Source organism: Morchella importuna (genome assembly GCF_003444635.1).
Source record: "Morchella importuna strain M04M26 chromosome Unknown Morimp01GS006, whole genome shotgun sequence".
NCBI lineage: Eukaryota > Fungi > Ascomycota > Pezizomycetes > Pezizales > Morchellaceae > Morchella > Morchella importuna.
In genome coordinates, this window is record NW_025763403.1 from 60,560 (window position 1) to 80,602 (window position 20,043).

A 20,043-nucleotide genomic window follows, 5' to 3' on the forward strand; every position below is an offset into this window, starting at 1 on the left:
CACTCGTGGGCGGTGGACCTGCAGGACCACGATGTCCGAGTCCCGCCCCACGATGCGGCTGGGATGTGATCATACCAGCATATTAGGAGTTCGGGGGTGCTGTGTCTTGTGATCCTTCAAGCATTCATCTTGCTTCTCCAGCTGTATACGCAGACTGGGGATCTCTTTTCTCATCATATCTAACTCGCTTTCGGCGGCGAGTCCGTTGTAAAGGTCCGTCGTGCTGGCGTATTTCGTGGGCGGCCGCGGGGATTTGTCCGGTGCGTATCCGTGTGCAGTTAGGGAGGCCTCTCTCCCATGAACGCCTCCAGCGGCGGGACAGTACCCGACGGGGTGTGTGGCCGTGACCTCATGCCCGCCGCCACCGCTGTAGTGTGTGCGCTCTTCGCCATCGTTATCCTCGCTCGCTTGCCTCTCACGTCGTTGTGTCAAATCTGGAGGTGCTGATCGCTGATGAATTGTACTCTCATCTACGACTGCGCTATCGCTATAAGTCACCTCTGAGGGGCTAGCGATGTCGATGTCCATTGGCATACTGGGGTCAACCCCATAATCAGTACTGGGTGGGAGTTGCTGGCTGGCATCGCCGACATCTGGGGCGATACCATCAAGGTCGCCCAACTCGGAAGAGACTGCCATGGAGAGCAATGTGTAAACACATTGCTTTCTTTGTTGCGCCGGTGTCTTCATTACGTTGGCTAACATGGCTCGGTCCTCAATCGAACCAAGGGACAGCACCTTGAAGAACGCTGGAATAAACCCGTGGGCGAACCAGGCTCTTCCCACCCGACTACGGTCGTTGAAGGTCCCTTCCCGAATATCTACTGTCCCCCTGGGCACGGGGCGAGGCCGAGAGACTGGCTCGAGTTGGGGTATCCTCGCGAATGGATCCCTATCGATTGGGGTGCCCGAGCCGTCATCAGCTGGACTTATCGTCATCCCCTGCCCGTGGAGTACCATGGATGCCATTACCTCCCGGAGCCAGGCGATGGACTCTCCGGCGGTATTGCAATTGTCAACTAGATCCCACCCCCCGACGCCCCTCCGGCAAGCATAGACAGGAGTTCCGAGAGACTTTTTTGAGGCCTTGGTTGAAATGGTGAGCAAGGACACAAAGTCTTTTCGTGTCCGATACGTCCAAGCCTATGGTTTCACCTAGTGAAGCGGATTGCTGAACATTCCGCCTACCCCCTCCACCAGGCGTGTCGGCGGTAATAGCACACCAACACCTATCGGTTTCGATGTGCCCGCACTTGTCTTCTTGAGCTGGCTTTGGGGGTGTCTCACGCATCCTTTTACCTCGGATCGTGGTGCGATAATTATTCGTAGGACGTTTTCGGGTGGAAGGCATCTGGTTGAGTCTGTAGATGATCGGTATGTTAGGGAAGGGTTGAGAGTTGCAGAGGTTTTGGAGGAGGAGGAGGAGGAGGAGCCGGGGGGGAGATACTCTGCCAGCTCAACCCCCCCTTCCCAGCCACCACCACCACCTCCCACCATTCGGGACACACAAGCCCACCCCGGCATCATCACTCACTTTCTGTTGGTCGGCGGCAGTCAATTCCGGTAACCTGTTAGTCGGAACTAGCCTATTAGCTTGACAGAACTAGTACCGGGGGTTATGGGTTTGTCTGAAGAACCTTTTTTTGGCGTATGATTGGTTGAAGCTGCAGAAAATGATACTTGGCGCCAGAAAAAGTACTTGAATAGGCTGCACCCATATTTTGCAACGCAACCTCCGAGACCGCAATTTGACTGTCATTTGCACCCAACTTCATCAGAAAACACTCCCCACAAGGGCTTATGAGCTCAAAAATATTATCTAGGGGAAGCTGGGAGCCAGCGCTATTCTGCAGTTATTTTTTTGTATTTTTAGCAAAATATTTAGATTTTTGAGTAGAAATATATGAAAGTTCTTCAGACTTTTTTCCCCCATACAAATTTGGTGCACTAAGGCCGGTGTGATTGATGGTAATTGGTTGCTCTCTAAAAAATCCCTGCATTTTCAACCAAAGAAGCAGAGTTCTTCAGATTAATGGTGAACACCCGGTACAGTACATTTTAGGGGGTTAATTAAACCACTCACACACCTCACTTATAGTTAGCGACACCACACACTAGGATGGTTAATGCCTGAGTGTTTATTAAACAGCTGGGAAACCACTATCAAGCCGCTAGTGCCCAGCCAAACCCCTTGGCGCCAAGGCTCGTACCTCCTTCCTCTGGAAGTGCACACCCGAATATTGACCAATTAGAATCATAGAACAATGTCGCCGTTGAATACATCCGTTAGGGAAATTGGACGACTTTACCGGCGAATTTACAATCTCTTTTACCAGCAACATCATGGCATTTAGGTCAGGGGGAAAAAACGTAGTTGGCCTTACCTGCAATCGCTTCATAGATACAGTGAATTGGCAACATAGTCGATCATATTGATCAAGGGGAACACCTGAGGGCCAAGAGTTAGAATCACGGAACTATCTCCACATTCCAATTAAACAATAAATTTTCTAAATTCAAAATGTATTCCCAAAATGTTACAAGCCCATTAACACAGAAGAATATCTGGTGATCCTGTATACATATTTATATCAGAAATCAAGTATCTTGAGATTCTGACAAAAGCTTCATCGGAAAAAGAAAAAGGTTCAGAAATGGCCCGGAAGTGGTAAAACCATAAATAAAGTCGTAAATAAAAGGCATTGTGAAGACAGTAAAGTCGTATGTAAAAGGTATTACAAGTTGTAAAGTCGTCTGTAAAAGTATTCTCGGATAGATTTACACAAGACATCGACTGTAAATGTGCTTTTTCGTGCCTTTTACCAGTTCATTCGTATGGGAGAACGGACTATTGATGCATTTACTAGGCCATTAGAGTGATAAACAATGTTCTCGACCTTTTCAGCCGACTGGGCAAAAAGGGGGGGCAAAAAAAACGAAAACCAGCAAACAAAAATCGGCGTCTACTATGTATGGATGATATTTTCCACGCCGCGCAAGTGCACAGCGACCATTACCAAAAGTACAGCCATGGCTAGCGGCCACCATGACAGGAACCTCTTGATGGTGTTCGTGTGCCTAGCGGTGTATTCTCTTTTCCCTTCACCCATCCTTACTTATGTTGCAACGTACGGGGCTAAAAATAACCACTCACACGCAACTAATCCACTTCCGGGCGTGATCACAGCATGACTACATTTACACACACCCCTTCTGCGGGATTACCATTTCCAGACAAACCCTGAGAGTGGGGTCGTGCACGAGGAGTGGAAATTCCCGATTGAGGTGAGCCCTAAACGTGTTATGGGTGTTGTGTGAGGCCAAGGGGTTGGTAGAATGCGGATGAGTAATCCTCTCTAGCCCTCTCTGTCCGTGATTAGGGGGTAGTAGTGAGAGGGGGCCCGGTACGCCATTCTGATAAGCCATGTCTGGCTTTCATACATACCCAATTCCCCCTCGCCGCGGCGGGTTGGCACTGCGGGAGATGATGGGGGGTGTACGTCAAGTACATTAGCACCGCGGCATCTGTTTTTATAAGCCTCGTTTGGAACTCATATAAATCTGATATTCACATTTTTATTGTTACTTGTTACTTCTCAACCAATCAACCCAGATGTTCTGGCCCAGCAGCGAACAGTACCCGGCCATGAATAGTGTTGACTGGGTATGCCCATTCACGCATGCGAATGAGTACTGTTGACCTGTCGAGAGTACACCGGTAGTCCAAGTAATACTCAGCAGAAAACAACCGTAGGATATCCCACCATATTTGAAGTTATCAGGGGTGCGGGCGGGGTCTTGGGGACGGGCCTGCGATGTTGTGGTGGATGTATGGTGCGCACACTCTTAAAGGTGACACGGCGATATCTAGAAGTGGAACAATTGTGGCTGAGAGGTGGGCGGACTCACTTACTCACACATACCGGTACGTTGCTCGCACATATCTCTCTGTCCTATTTGCACACCTTGATTCCTATTTCTCGACACCTTCATGAGGACGGAAATCTATTTAATTACCATAAACATCATAATAAACAATACCACTGAACTCTTTTAGGCGATATGCAGTCCATACCCCTTGACGTCCGTCCTCCCTTTGGACGGACTGGCTTGGCTGGAAAACCGTAGTCGACTACAGGCCATAGAGTCCGTCCTGACCGTCCACCGTCCTGGCTTAGCATAATCGACCACAGTTGACTACAGCCACACCGGACGATTGCCGGCATTGGATCATCATCATGGAGGGCAGGGATTTGAGAGTTACATAACCTTGTGACGCCAAGGATAAACTACACATCCCTCTCCTCTCGCTCTCTCTTACACACCAGACAGAATGCTCAATGACAGATACAGATCTCATGCCCCTCCTCCCTCTAGATTCACCTCCACCTCCTACAAACGTCGCCGCCTCAATAGTTTCACAACACCCAGTATCTCCACACCCCCCCCCCTCTCTTCTTCATGATCCCCCTCCCACCCCTTTTCGATGACTCTCCTCCCAACGACAGGCAATTCACAGACCCCCTCCATACCCAGGCTGCAGTCCTACGACGTGGCATACAATCCCTCTACACTGCCGCCCTGGCCAACCTGGCACCGCAAACACCCCAGATCTCACAAGCGAGGTGTGCACATCACTGACTGCAGCCGTGATGGCCTTTACACTGCATCTTTCACCTCCGGCGGCGGCCACTGGGCTGGGGGGGGGGGGGGGCAGCAGCCGGGCTTTCTGAGAAGGCTGGCAGCGGGGGAGGTGAGCGGCAGGGAATTGGTTTACTGGGTAGACACGATCACAGCTGCACCCATGGCATTTAGCGCCACTGTTGGCGGCGGCGGCGGAAACTCTCCCGCACTCTTGTCCAGCTCTACAACACCTATGCCTTCGCCTGCAACACCGACACAGATGGCCCTATATCCCCAAACCCAGACGAGGACTATGGTGCTCTCCCCTCGCGCGAAAATAAAGCCACCGCAACTCTGGCCGCTCCGTGGTGGTCCGTGAGAGAACCTTGACGCACGACGTGTACGCGTGCGTCATTACAGGCCTGCGCGACGCCCCGGCGATCGAGGCCGCCCATGCATCCCTTTCAGTGTGCGCGGGGATAAGGCCGCTGCCTTCTGGGAATGCTTGAGCTTCTTTCTGGGGGCAGAGGGGACAAAGGCACTGGGTGGGTTACGTTGCAGCTCGTCGGGCGCTCTGGGAGTACTGCAGGGGAGGTGGCCAATTGCATGGTACTAGATGTGAGGGTGCATAGGTACTTTAATGGGGGGATTTTTGAGATAGTACCGGTTATAGGGGGGGTGGAGCGGGAGTATGATCCAAGTGTTGTGAGCAGCGTGCGCTCCCCTTATTGAACTACCTCTCTCACAGACACAGATATGGCTAACTACCTACAGTACGATATAAGTACCGACTACCCCGGCTGCGAAACTCTCTCCCTTTACTGCTTCGTTTACTCCACGCAGATCCCGCAGTGCCCAGTATCCTTCGCGCTCCTGACCCCCGGCACAAGAATTGGAAAAAGGATGGTACGCTGGGTTCTTTCTTCAATGTATTCCCCTGCACACCACTAGATATCAGGCACCACCTCCGGGCGCCGACCTCCGGTATTCCCATTGACTTCCGTGCACGCCGCCTGCGGATTCCGGGCTGTCTCGCGGCAAGTGCATGCATCCTGCTCGGGCGCATACTCAACGCTCCCTTATGCTTAGGGCAGTTGGGCCAAACAAAGTCAAAACAGGAAGGATAAGAAATAACGTGTTTCGCCGGGAACGCAATCGTCACCGGGAAAGCAATCAAGCATGACATGAACGGGATCGCGAATTGCTGTGAAAATTAAAAATCTCCCAGAATTACAGAACTAAATATACTAAAGTCATTTTGAGATATCTTTCGAATATTTCTGATGATTGTTACTAATAGGTAGCGAGTATATAGCTGTGGGACTGTCATCAATAAGGCTTGAGGACAGCTGATGACCCCACTCCCCCCACAGCTATATACTCGCTATGATCATAAGAAATAGTCAAAAACACCAAAAGAACTCTCCTGTACAGCGGTAGGTAAGAATTGATCGAACACAGCGATGCCTGTTTTGGTAAAACGCCACCAACATTTGGTGTTTGTACTCTCAGGGCGTTCCATCACTTATTACCTGTCGCTGTACATGTATGGCTTCATAGGTATTATTTTGGTGCTCATAATGCCCTTCTGTGAGCTTCGGCTGCTTTCCCGGTGATGATCGCTTTCCCGGTGAAACACGTTAAGTGAGAGAAAAAAGTGAGGGAAAGCACAGAGCACCACCAGTCCCCGCTACCACAAACCATCCCTCGCACACCAAAACCAACACCATGTGCAGTATCCGGCCTACCAATTATACCGCATTAATTCGAATGAGCGGCCGGCCGGTCACACAAGACGTCGAAGTTGCCTTTTAAGATAGTATGAGGGAAGATTAGGGGGCATATTCAAGACAAATAACCAAACACGGGAATTTCAACGTCTTGTGTGACCGGTCGCTCATTCGAATTAATGCGGTAGAGAAGAAATACCAATCACTATCCTGAGGGGGCACACCAAATCCACCGCAGGCAGATCACAAGTGCGCGGGAGAAAAGTAAAATGCGCTGGAGAAAGAAAAAAAACAACGGAGAAATTGGCTACATACATACATGTATATCTCCGGTCATGGATCCACCAACCTCAACCTGAAACTCTCGATCCGGGACAAGGGCTCACAACACCACCGCGGTCGACAGGGGTTCGGGTTCCCGCGCCCCGCGATCTCGCCAGATAAGCGAGATCGGATAGAACACGATGCAGGGACACGGTCGCTCAGCCAACAATTGCAACCCTCGCCTGTCGTGAGTCTTGGCGCGTCTGATATACGGTGACTAACTGTACGAATTCTGGTACGGCATGGTGAGGCGTCATTGGTTGCGTCGAGGGCTTGGGGGAGGGGGGGGGCGTTGTCTATGGCCTGTACGGTAAAGCGTCACAGATAATTGTGGGAGGTGGCCTCTTTGGGGTCGTGCTGCGACGTACCCGGTACGGCTTTGGGCGGGGGACGTGGGTGCCGGAACTTGGAGCTGGACTCTATCAATGCGCAAAAGGCCTTATGTCTCGATCTCGTCACCAGTGATAATGGTCGAGATCTACTAAATAATTTCAGAGTTCGTGAAGTAAATGTCAATTTTGCGACCGGCAACTGTCAAAGCCGAACTGTCAATTGTCGAAATCGACAGTTGTCAAATACGCTCTAACGACATCTTTTACCGCAACATCCCACAGGAACCTTTCCATCTTCCTAGACCTTGATCGGGATTTAGAGGATTTTCTATGAATTATTTTGGCGTTGAGTTGTTCAATTCGACGCTTTGCAACATCGTATTTAAGATTTTGAAGTGGAATAGGCCTTATACCAGAGGATGTAACGATTATTGCATTACTTCGGATCTCGGTCCATCTTTGGCGATTTCAATTAATAATTTGTATTAAGGTGGGAGCTGGAACTGTTCGAACCCCGGTTGATATCTGATATCGTCTATTGTCTTTGCAAGTTTATCGACATCCTCCATCCTCTTCTGCTTATTAGCTTCTTGTTTGAAGCCTCTCCTTAATGGGGTCAGAGTGGTATGCTCAGAATGATCTGCAAGTATTCTCTTTGCAAATTCATCGATATCCTCTCTCCCATTCCGCTTGAAATTATCAGCCTCTTCTCTGAGCCTTCTCCACTATGTAGTAAGAGTCGTATTCCTAGAATCACCTTCAAGGATTTGGGTCGAGAGGTCGAGACTGCTACGTAGATTATTGAGTTTGTAATAAAGCCCTGGATTCGCTTTCTTCAGCGCTTGAAGGTTTTCGGTACTCCTGCAGTCAATTATAAATCCCAGCACAAGTCCTCGGTTCTGCTCAAGAGCAGCTAGACAACAATATGCCGACTTTCCTGCTTGGAGGCCGACCGAAACCGCGTTCGGTCCTATTATCTTAGATGAACCAAAATAACAGCGCGCCTTGTGCCTATAATTCCGCGTCTCGTACGCGGGATAAATTACGAGATAAAGTTCACTAGCGTCCTGCAAACATGTAAAAGATGTTTCCCATCTTTCAGTGCTTAAAAAGTAAAACGCGCAAACATTCGCTGCATTGACTGCACATTCTGCCCGCTATGACAAACTTAGCTTCTTGTTCTTGTAAGCACTTGTAAACACTCGAAAGGGTTTCGAAAATTTCTTTCGCTTTTGAATTATTGGGTAGTTGGCTTAGTGCGTGGTTATTTACAGGACCGATGGCCGTGCAGCCAAGGATGCGATAGAGCTCGGTGTTATCTAGATTGTCAGCGCTGGGGGGCTCCAAGGCGGCGGAGAATGTATCATAGAAGTCGACAGTTCCAGTCGTTTAATATACGTTTTTTTACTGTAACCCGGGTCTGTTTTCAAGCTCTATCGGGTCCGGAGGTTTCTTTATCGATGATTTTCTCACTTCCTCCAGTTTTTATGAGTGACATGGATCGAGCGAGTCGGAGCGACCAAGTCAAGCAACTTGGGGATAGGCCATGATTAAGTTAGGATGAGAAGTGCGGGGTCTACTTCATTAATTCGGCCTTACATATATCTGCTAATCGTTCACAGTAGCATCTTGTCGGTTCTCGTCTATCAATTCCATACCCATTGCTTGAAAGATTAATATATATGTCGAAGCCGCCTCTGTATATAGGTAAAAAGCAACCGTTCCTTATAATCACCAAACACAGGCTCGATGTTCGGCGATATACCACGAAATCTGACAAATGCTCGTATAAACCAAAAAAAAACAATGGGAGTAGAAAAAGGGATGGTCCTCGATGACCTGAACTAACCCCGCAGCAACAGCTAGCTCCTTGGAGATAAAAAACTATCCGTCAATCACTATTTAAACCTCTCATCTTCCACGTATGTACTCCCCGGAGTGTGGGTCTGAGCTGGCCAGTGTGTTTTAATGCTCAGTATCCGGCTTGACTGAGGGTATTTCTCCTAACAAGTAGAAACGTAAAGAAACAAATAGTGACTACTCAAATATAATCGTAGTTATCTCCTTCTCCCCGTCTTCCGTTCCTCGACCAAGAATTGTAATTGCTCTCTGCATTCTCAATTTCGTATCTAAGAATAGTTCCCGCCGGAACTTGACGACCCCTGTCTTCTGCTTAATCCTCCCTACTTCTACCGTCTCTTTTCCCTGGCCCAAAACTAGTATTGCCTGATCCTCCCGATGGCAGTGCCATGCCCAACTGTCAAGTGTGTGCTGTTCGCTATTATTTCTATTCCAGACGTAGAGTTCCCCTTTTATCTGCTCTACCTGGGGATGGTTGTGGGGTAGTATCATGACTTGTATATTTGGAGCTGGAGTGCGAACGGGTACGGCGTCGACCGGACCGCAAGCATCGACCGGACTACCATCATCAACCTCAACAACAGATCTTTAAAACAGGCCAAGACACAATCATTAGCTTTGCCACTATAAACCACTCAAGGGCCAGGCTATGTACCGGATAAGCCAACTTTTACCTCCGGTCCTGGAAAAGCGCTCATCTTTGCAGATTAGTTCGTTGCCAGGGATTTGTCCTTGCAATTTGCTGCCTTCCTCAAGCAGACAGAACATCTCCTCGTTTCTAATAATCCAGTTCCCGTCCTCGTCGAACTCAAGGCTCCAGGACTGGTATTCGTTGTATTCCTGATTTCCGGAGGCCTGAACAGTCCAGACATTATACTTGTCCTCTTGAACGTGCAATACCGCATCCGTAAGCCTGTTCTTCACAACCCATGCTAAACGCGCAGTTGCCTTGTCATTCCAGGGGCCAGGATTCAGAATTTTGTGAAAGCACCATTGAGTCCCCCATGTCTCACGGTATTGAGGGGGCAGTTGAGCGGGCGGAGGTATAAGAACAGGTGGGCTCGTGTTGTAGTCGTGGCAAAGAACGTGCCCTGTCGAGATATTCATTATGCGAACCCAGCCAGGAGGAATGGCAACAACGGGCTTGAGAAATTCCCAGCTCTGAGTGTCACTATCAGACTCCCCATCACCGGTGCAGAGGGCGGGTCTCCCACAGCCCACATCCGCGGGGGTGATGTGCATGATGCGTTCATCGCCGATGCTGATTATGTTGTAGTATATTCTGCAATACGCCATTGTAGTGTCAGCGAATCAGACCAAAACTACGGCCAGCTAGTATAGAAGTACAATATATCAAATAATACTAAAAAAAAAGGTTTCGATTCAACTATATATCAGGAGCAATAGTCACCTTTCGTCATCCCCAGTGAATCTCTCAATCCACCATCTCTGCCGCGCCCCACCAACATTTTTGTTAATCTCAAGCTTTCCTCCGGTGATCTCCAGAGCTTGCCCAGTGCCAGTGTTGGTGATCATATATGAGTTAATATGCTCTTGGTAAGGGATAGGTTCAATCCACCAGATCTGCTGATAGCGATAAACGCTTTCATCCCGGCCCATCACTACCACGGACGACCCCTCTTCCTTTCCAAACTCAGCAATTTGGGCATGAAGCACGAGGGACCGGTATTTATTGCGGATTATGTAGGCACCAGCGCGGAGTCTCTCAGACATTGTTGATGTATCACGGTGGAATGGTGGGAAGTGATGTATGTATGTATATTATACGTAGCCTCCTACTTCAGGCAAGCCATACAACATTGATTATATAATCCCACGTTCATTAGACCCTTGGCGTCAACCCCCGGCCCTTTACACCTTCCCAGCTTTTAATTAAGAGCAGCGGTGTGTGGGCGCCATAAAAAAACTCAAACAGCTCTAGCTAGTCTCGTATATTATTACCAGCCTTGCTAAGCCATGTCGCCTGATGTTCGGATCTTGTAACGTATAGAACCAATATTACGATCTATCGATGCCACGGCGGCCGATATACACATTTACAGTGAACTTGAAGCTGAACGCTCATCCCATCCAGAAAGCCAGGTAAGAAAGGATGATATATCCTACTCTGTGTAGGGGAGTAGTACCGCTGGGGGTCTGTCTGGTAGTAGGTGTTGGGATACCTATTGAGAGTTCATGTGGGGAAGGCCATGGTTACATATTATTAGGGAGCCGGGGACATGGGTAAGGGAGCGAAGATTGAGTATGGTGGGATTTTCTGGGGTTGGGTCGTTAAGCATGGGCGGGGGCAGCCACAGCACCATTCGCGAGAGATAGTTTACCCTTAGTGCAGTACTTGACGCTATTCCGGTCGGGACGGGCGCCGGATCTGCACATTGAGGGGTTAGTGACCAAGCTGTATTTGTTCTAGATAAGTACTCGCTCTCGATCTCCTCCATAAGAACCTGAAAATGCAAGTGACGGAAACAGTAATGATTTGTATGAGAGATCACCGCCACCACACAAATAATCCTTGCCCTGAGCAACTGGTTCTTTTCGTGGTAAACGGGTATTATGTATATTAGGTCTAATTTTGGGGGGATTCCCATATATAATGTAGAACTAAACTATAAGTTATAAGAGTAGCAAGGCCTTGCATCATATTCACCATATCAAACGCCTATCAGGTCTTCGCTCCTCGTCCCTCTGGATTTCTTGTTTTAGCATCAATATCCCTGACTGAGTATTATAATGGTTGGATGCGCATAAGAGTGCAGCGGAGGCCTCCTGGTGATGTAGAGTACGTATCGCTGGTTACCTTGGAGGTCATGTAAGAAGCAGATGTGTTCCGCAGTCAACCTGCAGCTCGACCTTGCAATATCAGTCGTGTTTGAAGTACGGTGGTGCTGTGCATCACAATATATCACTCGGTAATCACTGACCGACAGGTGTGCTATGCCGAACGCCGTTGTTATTAATTCTCACATTGAGTGTGGCTTGAGTTAATAGGCCCCTATCGCCTGGGGAATTACTGACAAATGAACATAACCAAGTGTCGCTTTCCAGAACTATTATCTAAGTCATGAATCTTAAGGGATACTACAGAATGACGAAACGTGACGAATACTGAATTAGACCGGCATTGGAGGAAGAACGATATGATACTGTATTGGTCCAATAGTTTTACAGCGTTACGAGCGTATTACAATGAATACCGAGGTGATCCTACCCCGCCTTTTTGGTAGTTACTGTACCTTTCGTATTTGGAGTCGCCAGGTGGTCATCGACATGGTGACATAGACATTGAATATAGTTGCTGTCTTATATACGGATGTGATTCACATCATATCTAGACATTCTAATAATGAGACATAGCACAAGCTGGAGACACGAATTACGGGCGGGTATATCCGCTTCCTCTAGCCATCTAATCATTACAATAGATTCATCAGCGCTTAGCTATATCGTCATCGACGCTTGGTAAACACCCTCCCACGTGCTGTAGATCGTGTAGGACGGATATCCGGTCCAACCAATAAAAACGAATATATCTCTTTCGCATATCGGGTTCCGGCGTTGGCGGGTCACCGATGGCCACAAGCAAAGGAGGTTGAGAGGGATCACACTCGCTCGAAGGTTGAAAAATGGGTATCGAGGCAAAATGACCGGGGATTGTATGCACAAGCCAAACAGACGGGGCTCGTCCTTCTCTCAGCGTAATTCTGCAGATCATATTTCCTCAACTCACTAAAATCCAGGGTTAGGTCTTTCCATGCAAAGATCCTGGTCGTTTTGCCTCCATTCTTTCGCGTATCCCGGTTACAGTCTTGGGTTGGCAACGTTATCGCGGGGATCTTATCGGATGCTTTTCAGGCGTTGTCAAACCTCCTCCTCCCCGCACTCCACCGCACCCATCCAGATTCGCTAGACACTCCCTCGCAACATCACCTCCCCCACCAACTACCCCGACCCTAACACGATCCCCACCCCGCACCACCCACAAACAAACGCCGCAAAAAGCCAAATCAACCGCTAACAAGACCGCTGCCCCGCACCCACCTAGCCTCCCGTCCCGCGCTTCACATCTTCCCATGTCTCGCTCCACAATTCGCAGAAACGGCAGGAAGGACTGCGTGGACATGCTCTACGCGCACTCGTGGGCGGTGGACCTGCAGCACCCCGACGTCCGAGTATCAATCAATCAATCAACATGGCGAACGTATGGCGGTTCATGCACCATGCATGATTAGGTTTCCGGGAGTGCACTTGAGCCGGTACCTCTGCAACCCCCCGAACACCTTTATACATTTCCTCGCCAGCTAACCTACCCGGAGAGGCAAATCGATCTCGACGCAACACGCCCACGTCCCAAGGCCACCGCCACGAGGGCATCCCCGCCACCACGACATGGAGATTAGTGTTGTCGAGCACGGGCATATCCAGACGCTTACAAGAGTCAATAAAGACTACCCCCGGAGAGGAAAAATTGGGTAGAAGAGACTTCTACCAGTTGTTAACTGATCAAAGCGAAGGCCTGACCCGTTGCAGGGTTAGTTTGAATATGTGAATGCATTCCTGAGGTTGGTAGCTGCTGTATATGTAATAAGGATGTAATGCTTGTCTGGATTGAATGAAGTACCTTTGAATGCCAATGAAACGCGTCAAAGAACAAGATTGTTGAACGCCTCAGTGAATAATAGAACCATTAATACAGGAAGAAGCGCGTAATCACTATCCTCGGTCCCAGTCTCGAGATTAGTAAGAACATACAGTTTTCTCTCAAATGATTATCCAAGCAGCAATATATACGTCATGCGCACTATTTCAAATCGCCAGAATGCCCTGCTTTTGCCCCTGTGTATCTAGTTCTGGGGAGTGAGAGCACTACTTCATCGCCAATTCAATTTTCATTATACATACTAGTATACTCTTCTTATGCCGGTTGTCTTCGTTCTTCACCATAAATTCCCTGACCAGCAAATCTCTTTTTCATCCTTACTGAATGCGCTTGGTCTCTAATTGCTAATCTAGCGCGATGGGTGCTCCTGGATTAAATCCTCTCTTGAGTTCGTTTTTCTTTTCGTTTCAAGCCTGATGATCTACTACCACCATCGATCGCACCCTGACCTGCAAGAGGAGGTGTCGGTCGCGGACGGCTAAGGGCGGCCGGGGTGTGGAATGCGTGCATGAAGAAGCCCGTGACGCGCTCGAAGGGTGTGCGGGAGGAGGTGAGGCCGGGAAAGCCTCCGGGGGATGCGGGCGTGGTGCGGCCCCGGGGGAGGGGGGGCGGGCGGTGCTGGCGCTAGCGTTGGAAGGGCAGGGATGCCTCTTGAGGGCATCGCACGTTGGGCTGGGGGTTGGGGTCGGATTTGCAGCAGAGACCCGCCGTTGTAGTCCTCCTTTCATGGGTCAGAGACACAGTCGCGGAGGTGCGCATCGTCGAAACTGATCTTCTGTATATAGCCGCTTCTCTTCCCGCTCAGCGGCCAGGCGGTCCGCTCGATCGAGATGCGGGGCTAGCTCTGCGGCGTCTTCCTCTTGCAATTAATTAAGCTCATGCCTTCTACATATTCCTCCTCCTCCGCCGTCGTCGCCCAGGTGGCCCGATCGACAAGTCTCGGGTAGCCGCCTTCATCTTTGTCGATTTTGATATTGCCTTCTGTGTCGTTGGAGGTGCTAGCTGTAGTCTCTACTTTGTATTCTTCTGTGTCCTCGATCGAGCTCGACCTTGATATCTGCTGCGTACGTCGGGGCTCTCTTGGTCGACGCCCTTCCCCTGCCCCTTCCTCTGCTTCTGCTGCTTCTTCTACCTCGGTCGCTACTTCAGCTCCCATGGCAGCTAGTTCGACTTTACAGAAGCTCGGCCTGCCATAACTGAGACCTATTAGTGCCGCCGACTCCTGCGACCGCTAGCTTGCCGTACCAGAACAGGCGCCGCAGCATGGCTTCCCCGGGCGGCTTAGTGCGTGCGCACGTAAAAGGACTTAGTTACAGCTAGTACATGCGGTAGTACAGTACATGTAGACAGTGAACTTGCTGGCAGGGTTGGCGGGCGTGGCCTTTGGGGGGGGAGGGGTCGTGGTTCTTGGCGCGAGTGATCTCGTGTGATCACATATACAGAATTAATTATAGGGCGGGATGGTAAAGCGTCACAGATTGTGTCAAGGGTGAAGGAGGGCGGTGGGGTGGCCTCTTTGAGGTCGTGTAGCTCATGCGGCACACCCGGTGCGGCGTTAGGTGGGGGGCATGGGCATGGTCGGCGTGCGCGCAATGTGAATACCAGTGGCAGTCTCAACTCGTGTGGTCGACGGGTCGAGCCCACTCGATCGAGTTCACGGCTCTGAGCGTTGTACTCGAGCAAGGACTGGCAGGAGGGGTTACGAGTCGAGCAGAGCAGGCCTCATAAATCAAAGAGCTCCTCGATCGAGCCAATCCTCAAAGTCGACTCGATCCGGCTCGTCGACCCCCCACTAGAGCAGTCTCAACTACTCACAGACTGTCACTCGATTCGTGACGACAAACAGAACGTCTTTTTCTTTTTTTTTTATGACAAACACAACGTGATTCAAGTTCAAACATGAAAACCGATCAATGGTCAGGTTAGGTAAGCTGTCGGTCGATGAGCGATAGGTTACGCTAGTGCTATACTTTTTTTATGACGTACAATAATCGATCATGAATAATGAGTTCAATAGTTGATTCTGTAGTGGTGCGACAAGGAGGGCTTCGGGGTGTTATGCAAAAGCTATCGTACGACAATCCTGCTTAAGAACCTGTTTTTGGAGTTTTTTAAGTAGGGATCGGCCAAGTCTAACCCGGGCCACAGACCACAAAAAAAAGGCCTATAATCCGGTCTGCAAGTACGGTACATCCCAATCCTTCGAACGATCCGTCTCCATTTGGCGATACGCACTAATATCCTAACCATAAAATATCCTCAGAATCTCAGCCACTACAAGGCCGGGTCGAATCCCGGGTCCCCGCCATCGGCCGAGGCACCCCCGAAAAGGCGTCAAGACAGGCACCGAAGCAGACAGCTGAGTTAGCAGCAAGAATCGATCGAAGCAGACAGCAGATACGCTGCGCCGACCATACTCACCCATCGATCGAAGCCTGGACAAAAAACGAGCTATATGTAGCCCAAGTCCAATCCGATGATGAGAAGAAAAGACCTCGTCAAAACCGCAGACTCCCGGATCCCGAGGCAGCTGGTACCAACTGCAATAGATCAAAGCATAACGGTCGCGGTTCCGGGCTCAAATGGAGATTAAGAGTCTCCGGTTGTATATACAGCATGCCCCTCGCAAGAGGCCGGTTACAACCCCTCAATAAAAACGAACACTCCAGGAAAATGATATCAATGAAGATGATAGTGGGAACGAAAATAGTGTGGGCGATGAAGATGGTGATACTGATGATTCGCAGTCCCATTCCCTCGTCCAAGATTGAAGCTTGGTCCCAAGAAGTAGGTGAAGTGCAGGACTTGGCGGAGTTCCGGAAGTGACTGAATGAGCGGATGGGTGTTTGTGATTCAATAAAGTCACTATCAGATATATCGAGTCTACACTACAATTCCGGAAGAATGGGACTGGGATTGGAGTCATTCAAATCCGGATACTCTGTTGGGATTGTAACAGGTCCCAAAATCGGAGAGATACAGAAATTGAAGAGAAATGGGCCACATTAGTACGTTAAGATAAATTGTCACGTGAGAATAAGTCCAAGAATGGGAAATCGGATCTCGTCCGCGAAAATGACAAACGTTATGGTATGTTTCATTCTAAAATGATTATTATAGATGTTCAATATATACTTACAAATCACGGCACAAGATACCGCAGATGAGCCCAGATGCACAAAGACAAGAGTCTCTAAGTATGCATCTAAGGCAGACACCACCGAACCAACCCCGAAGAAGAAAAAGAGCAACCAACCGCATCCGTTGAACCAATCAGAAATTTCTCGGTTACATCCTCTGTCTCCAATTTCGCAATTCATACACAGGTGTACCTGCGCTGTGCGAACGTGCAGGATACATCACCGCCTGAGTGCAAGCACCATATGATATCAAAATTAATATCGCGCTCCCAATGTCTGGATTCTATCGCGAATGCTATTGCTCTTTACTCGATGCGTGCCCTCAACCAGTCACCAGACGAGCCGAATGGGAGCGACACGGAGCTGCGCTGGAACAGGATCGCCTGCGCGAGCTGTTCCAAGATTCCCCATCTCGATCTTCATCCCCAAACCTGGATGCAGCTGTTCATGACGAACGAGAGGAACATTTAGATGAGATGGGTGGTGTCGTGGGGGAACACTTGGATGGAGTCCGTGGTGACCCAGATGAAACTTTGGATGAGCATGAGATGCATGTCGACCCAGGGTACGCGGAAGAAAACGATGATCTCCATCATGCACAAGACGACAACACCATTGGACGGGCGTGTGTAGTGGCGGTCTTTTTGAGTTTCTTTGACTTTTTGCGCATGGAGGGGGTGTGGAGGGTGGGCGATGAGGCGTTTGTGGGGGTATGGTTGGAAGCTAGGATCGGCGGGTTGGGTTTTACTGAGCAGTTGATCGATGAGGTAAAGGTGTTGGTTAAATTCTCCTAGCGGTTCACAAATATAAGTTAAATAGACAGTGAACAGTAAGAAAAGGAAGTATCATTCTCGCAAATTCTGTCTGCGGATTGAATTAACTGAATGTGAAAGAAGAAAAGAATTCCCACGTCAAATAACTACCCCTTACTTATAGCCGACGTAAAAGTAGGAGAAAAAAAGACCGTAATGGAGCCGGCCCCAACGACCCGAGGCCACAACCGATGGGGATATCAGGACAAAAAAAGAAAGGCGGGAAGGGGGAGGAAAAGGTGGGGGAAAGGACGAGCAAGATAGAGGGGGTACAAGAAGATGAGTGAAGAAGCACACTACCCGCCCCATCGCTCCGCACCGGCAAACCCAGCCACAGCAAAGCGTACTCCATCGTCAAGCCAACACACACAGCCCCAACGAGCAACGGCGCATATTGTGCGCTATTTCGACGGTGATCACTCGCCGCGAGCCAGATCAAGGGTTGAAGTTTGGGGGGGGGGAGGGGGGGCAGGGCAAGAGGAGAAAAAAAGAGAAAGGAGAGGAGGAGCAGCGCATCATGACAAGCATATCGATCCGCAGCCTTTGCCCGCTCCTCGTCAGTCGTGTTCCCAGCTGCCTTTTGCGAGGGTGGTAAGAGCCTTCATGCATGAGTGATGAGCTTGCCGAATAGCCACCGCGTCGCTGGAGCGGAGGAGGTAGATGATGGAAGGGGGAGTGTTGGCAGTGGATTGTAGAGCGGGAGCGGGGGTGGGGGCGAGGGTAGTCCTAGTGTTGACACGTGTGAGATGGGGTTAGTATTTAGTAGGTACGATTAGAATTTAGTAGATATATACAAGGGAATAGATCGGATAGGTAGGTAAGAAAGAAATATGGTGGTCACGAGGGAGGGGAGTCACGAAATAGAGTATGTGTTGTGGTGTTTGGTTTATGGCGTTGAGGGGGGTAGGAGAAGGCGCCTAAAGTGCATCTGATAAGATCTGGAGGATGATAATGTTGATTTTGACTGTTCGTCCAGAGTGTCGTTACACAAGCAACCACAACCACGCTTACAGTAATCAAAAAACAGGTACTTAACTAAACTACAGAATTATTTAATTAAACCACAGCCCGTAAACTAAATTTAAACTCTTCGCTATTTAGTGAAGTGGCCTCCGCTATTAAAGTATAAATAAGGAACACCTCCCCCCGCATGTACGAAAGATTTAAAAGGTGCGAGCGAGGCGATGCAAGGGCATTAGTTCTTAATCCTCATGCTCTGTTGAGGCTCTGCTGCACGTTATGTCTATACGTGAGGGCTGCAACTCGACCCAGGCACCGCAGATACTTGTCAACTTCATCTTCTTATCACTTCATACTTTTTCGTCTATAGCTCTTATCACTCTGGATTGTTTAAATCTCGCTCGCTTCAATCATCATTCCCTCACATTATCAAAGTTAGCTAGTCTCGCACCCATCCTCTACGGATGGCTTACTGTTGTAGGGCCTGGGAGTATATCTCTCCGAAATATTCCGGGAAGGAAACGGGACATGATTTTAATACCCTGACTGGGAACTAAGGTTTATCTCCACCCCACAACAGCTCCAAAAGATCTCACCAACCAGAAAGTTTCCCATTGTCGCCATGTAAGTAGCTCGCTTTCATCAGCAGAGGAATTTTCCTCTACAGCCAGCCTTGAGGCGGGCTGGTGGAGGGACGGGGACGTGGGATGTAGGAGGGTCAAACACTAGCGCTCAGGTGGTATAATGAGATCCGCTGTTTCGTCGTTTGCGGTCGTTACTCCTGAAGCAACTTAGTCTCGTACCCAGCCCGTTACTTTCAGGAAGCTGCCACAGTACGGTCTGGTGCTATATCCTCCCGACAAATATCGGCTGACACTCTTGTTGGCCTCTGAAATGTGATATCAGGCTCTGAATTGTGATATAGGTGATATACCGCCAAAACTCGAAAAATTGGCTATCTCCGGCCAGGGATTATCGCTCGAGCGATTGGTTGAATGGCATCGATCTGCATCAGTAGTCTCCCATACAAGTAATCTTGATCTCTGGAAGCTAGCCAATTTTTCGAGATATGGCGGTAGCTATCCCTTCGCAAAAAATGCTGCCCACCAAAAAAAAAAAAATTTATGTGTGGCTTTACAAACAGATCCCGTTATCTCTCTTATCAAATAATAGATCTCCCACACAAATCTAATTCTTGTGTTATCCCATAGTCCGTTAAAGCTGCCTATTGATTCGGGCGGCGTATTTTCAGCTGTGGCTTGTGTCTGGATCACACACATATTCGACTACCACCCTTACTCTTTTAGTAATTATAATATTCTATCAAATAGACAACATCTAAGCACCGGATTATGGGATAGGGTGGGCGGCATTGCCAGACGAAGGGATATCTGTCTCGTGCCCAGCCAAACGCTCTTGGCGCCAAGGCTCGTAACCTCACGCAGCCTCCTCGTTAATTCTCGAGAAATCCACTATACCCGCTTAATAAAAGTGTGTATCTGCACGAATCCGTAGAGTTTGGTACGCCAATTCGCCTTGGACTTACCACATATCCATTATACAAGCACGGGGGTAATAGATTAT

At 49.2% G+C, this 20,043-nt stretch overlaps 5 protein-coding genes across 5 annotated transcripts; 2 read left to right on the forward strand and 3 right to left on the reverse strand.

Annotated features, from left to right (window-relative positions):
- Window positions 1-69: 69 nt before the first annotated feature.
- LAJ45_02939 (uncharacterized protein) lies at window positions 70-960 on the reverse strand (the record flags this gene model as incomplete). Its single annotated transcript, XM_046112530.1, has 1 exon — window positions 70-960. One exon carries the CDS (start codon window positions 958-960, stop codon window positions 70-72), a length of 891 nt encoding a protein of 296 aa, XP_045974019.1.
- Window positions 961-5,124: 4,164 nt separating this feature from the next.
- On the forward strand, window positions 5,125-5,574 carry LAJ45_02940 (uncharacterized protein; the record flags this gene model as incomplete). The annotated part of the gene is made up of 2 exons (XM_046112531.1): window positions 5,125-5,337; window positions 5,398-5,574. The coding sequence occupies 2 exons, from the start codon at window positions 5,125-5,127 to the stop codon at window positions 5,572-5,574; spliced, it is 390 nt and encodes a 129-aa protein (XP_045974020.1).
- A 3,472-nt stretch (window positions 5,575-9,046) lies between these two features.
- Window positions 9,047-10,603, reverse strand: LAJ45_02941 (uncharacterized protein; the record flags this gene model as incomplete). The annotated part of the gene is made up of 3 exons (XM_046112532.1): window positions 9,047-9,455; window positions 9,525-10,151; window positions 10,281-10,603. 3 exons carry the CDS (start codon window positions 10,601-10,603, stop codon window positions 9,047-9,049), a joined length of 1,359 nt encoding a protein of 452 aa, XP_045974021.1.
- Window positions 10,604-14,385: 3,782 nt separating this feature from the next.
- Window positions 14,386-14,703, reverse strand: LAJ45_02942 (uncharacterized protein; the record flags this gene model as incomplete). The annotated part of the gene is made up of 1 exon (XM_046112533.1): window positions 14,386-14,703. One exon carries the CDS (start codon window positions 14,701-14,703, stop codon window positions 14,386-14,388), a length of 318 nt encoding a protein of 105 aa, XP_045974022.1.
- Window positions 14,704-16,959: 2,256 nt separating this feature from the next.
- On the forward strand, window positions 16,960-17,481 carry LAJ45_02943 (uncharacterized protein; the record flags this gene model as incomplete). Its single annotated transcript, XM_046112534.1, has 1 exon — window positions 16,960-17,481. The coding sequence occupies one exon, from the start codon at window positions 16,960-16,962 to the stop codon at window positions 17,479-17,481; it is 522 nt and encodes a 173-aa protein (XP_045974023.1).
- Window positions 17,482-20,043: the final 2,562 nt, after the last annotated feature.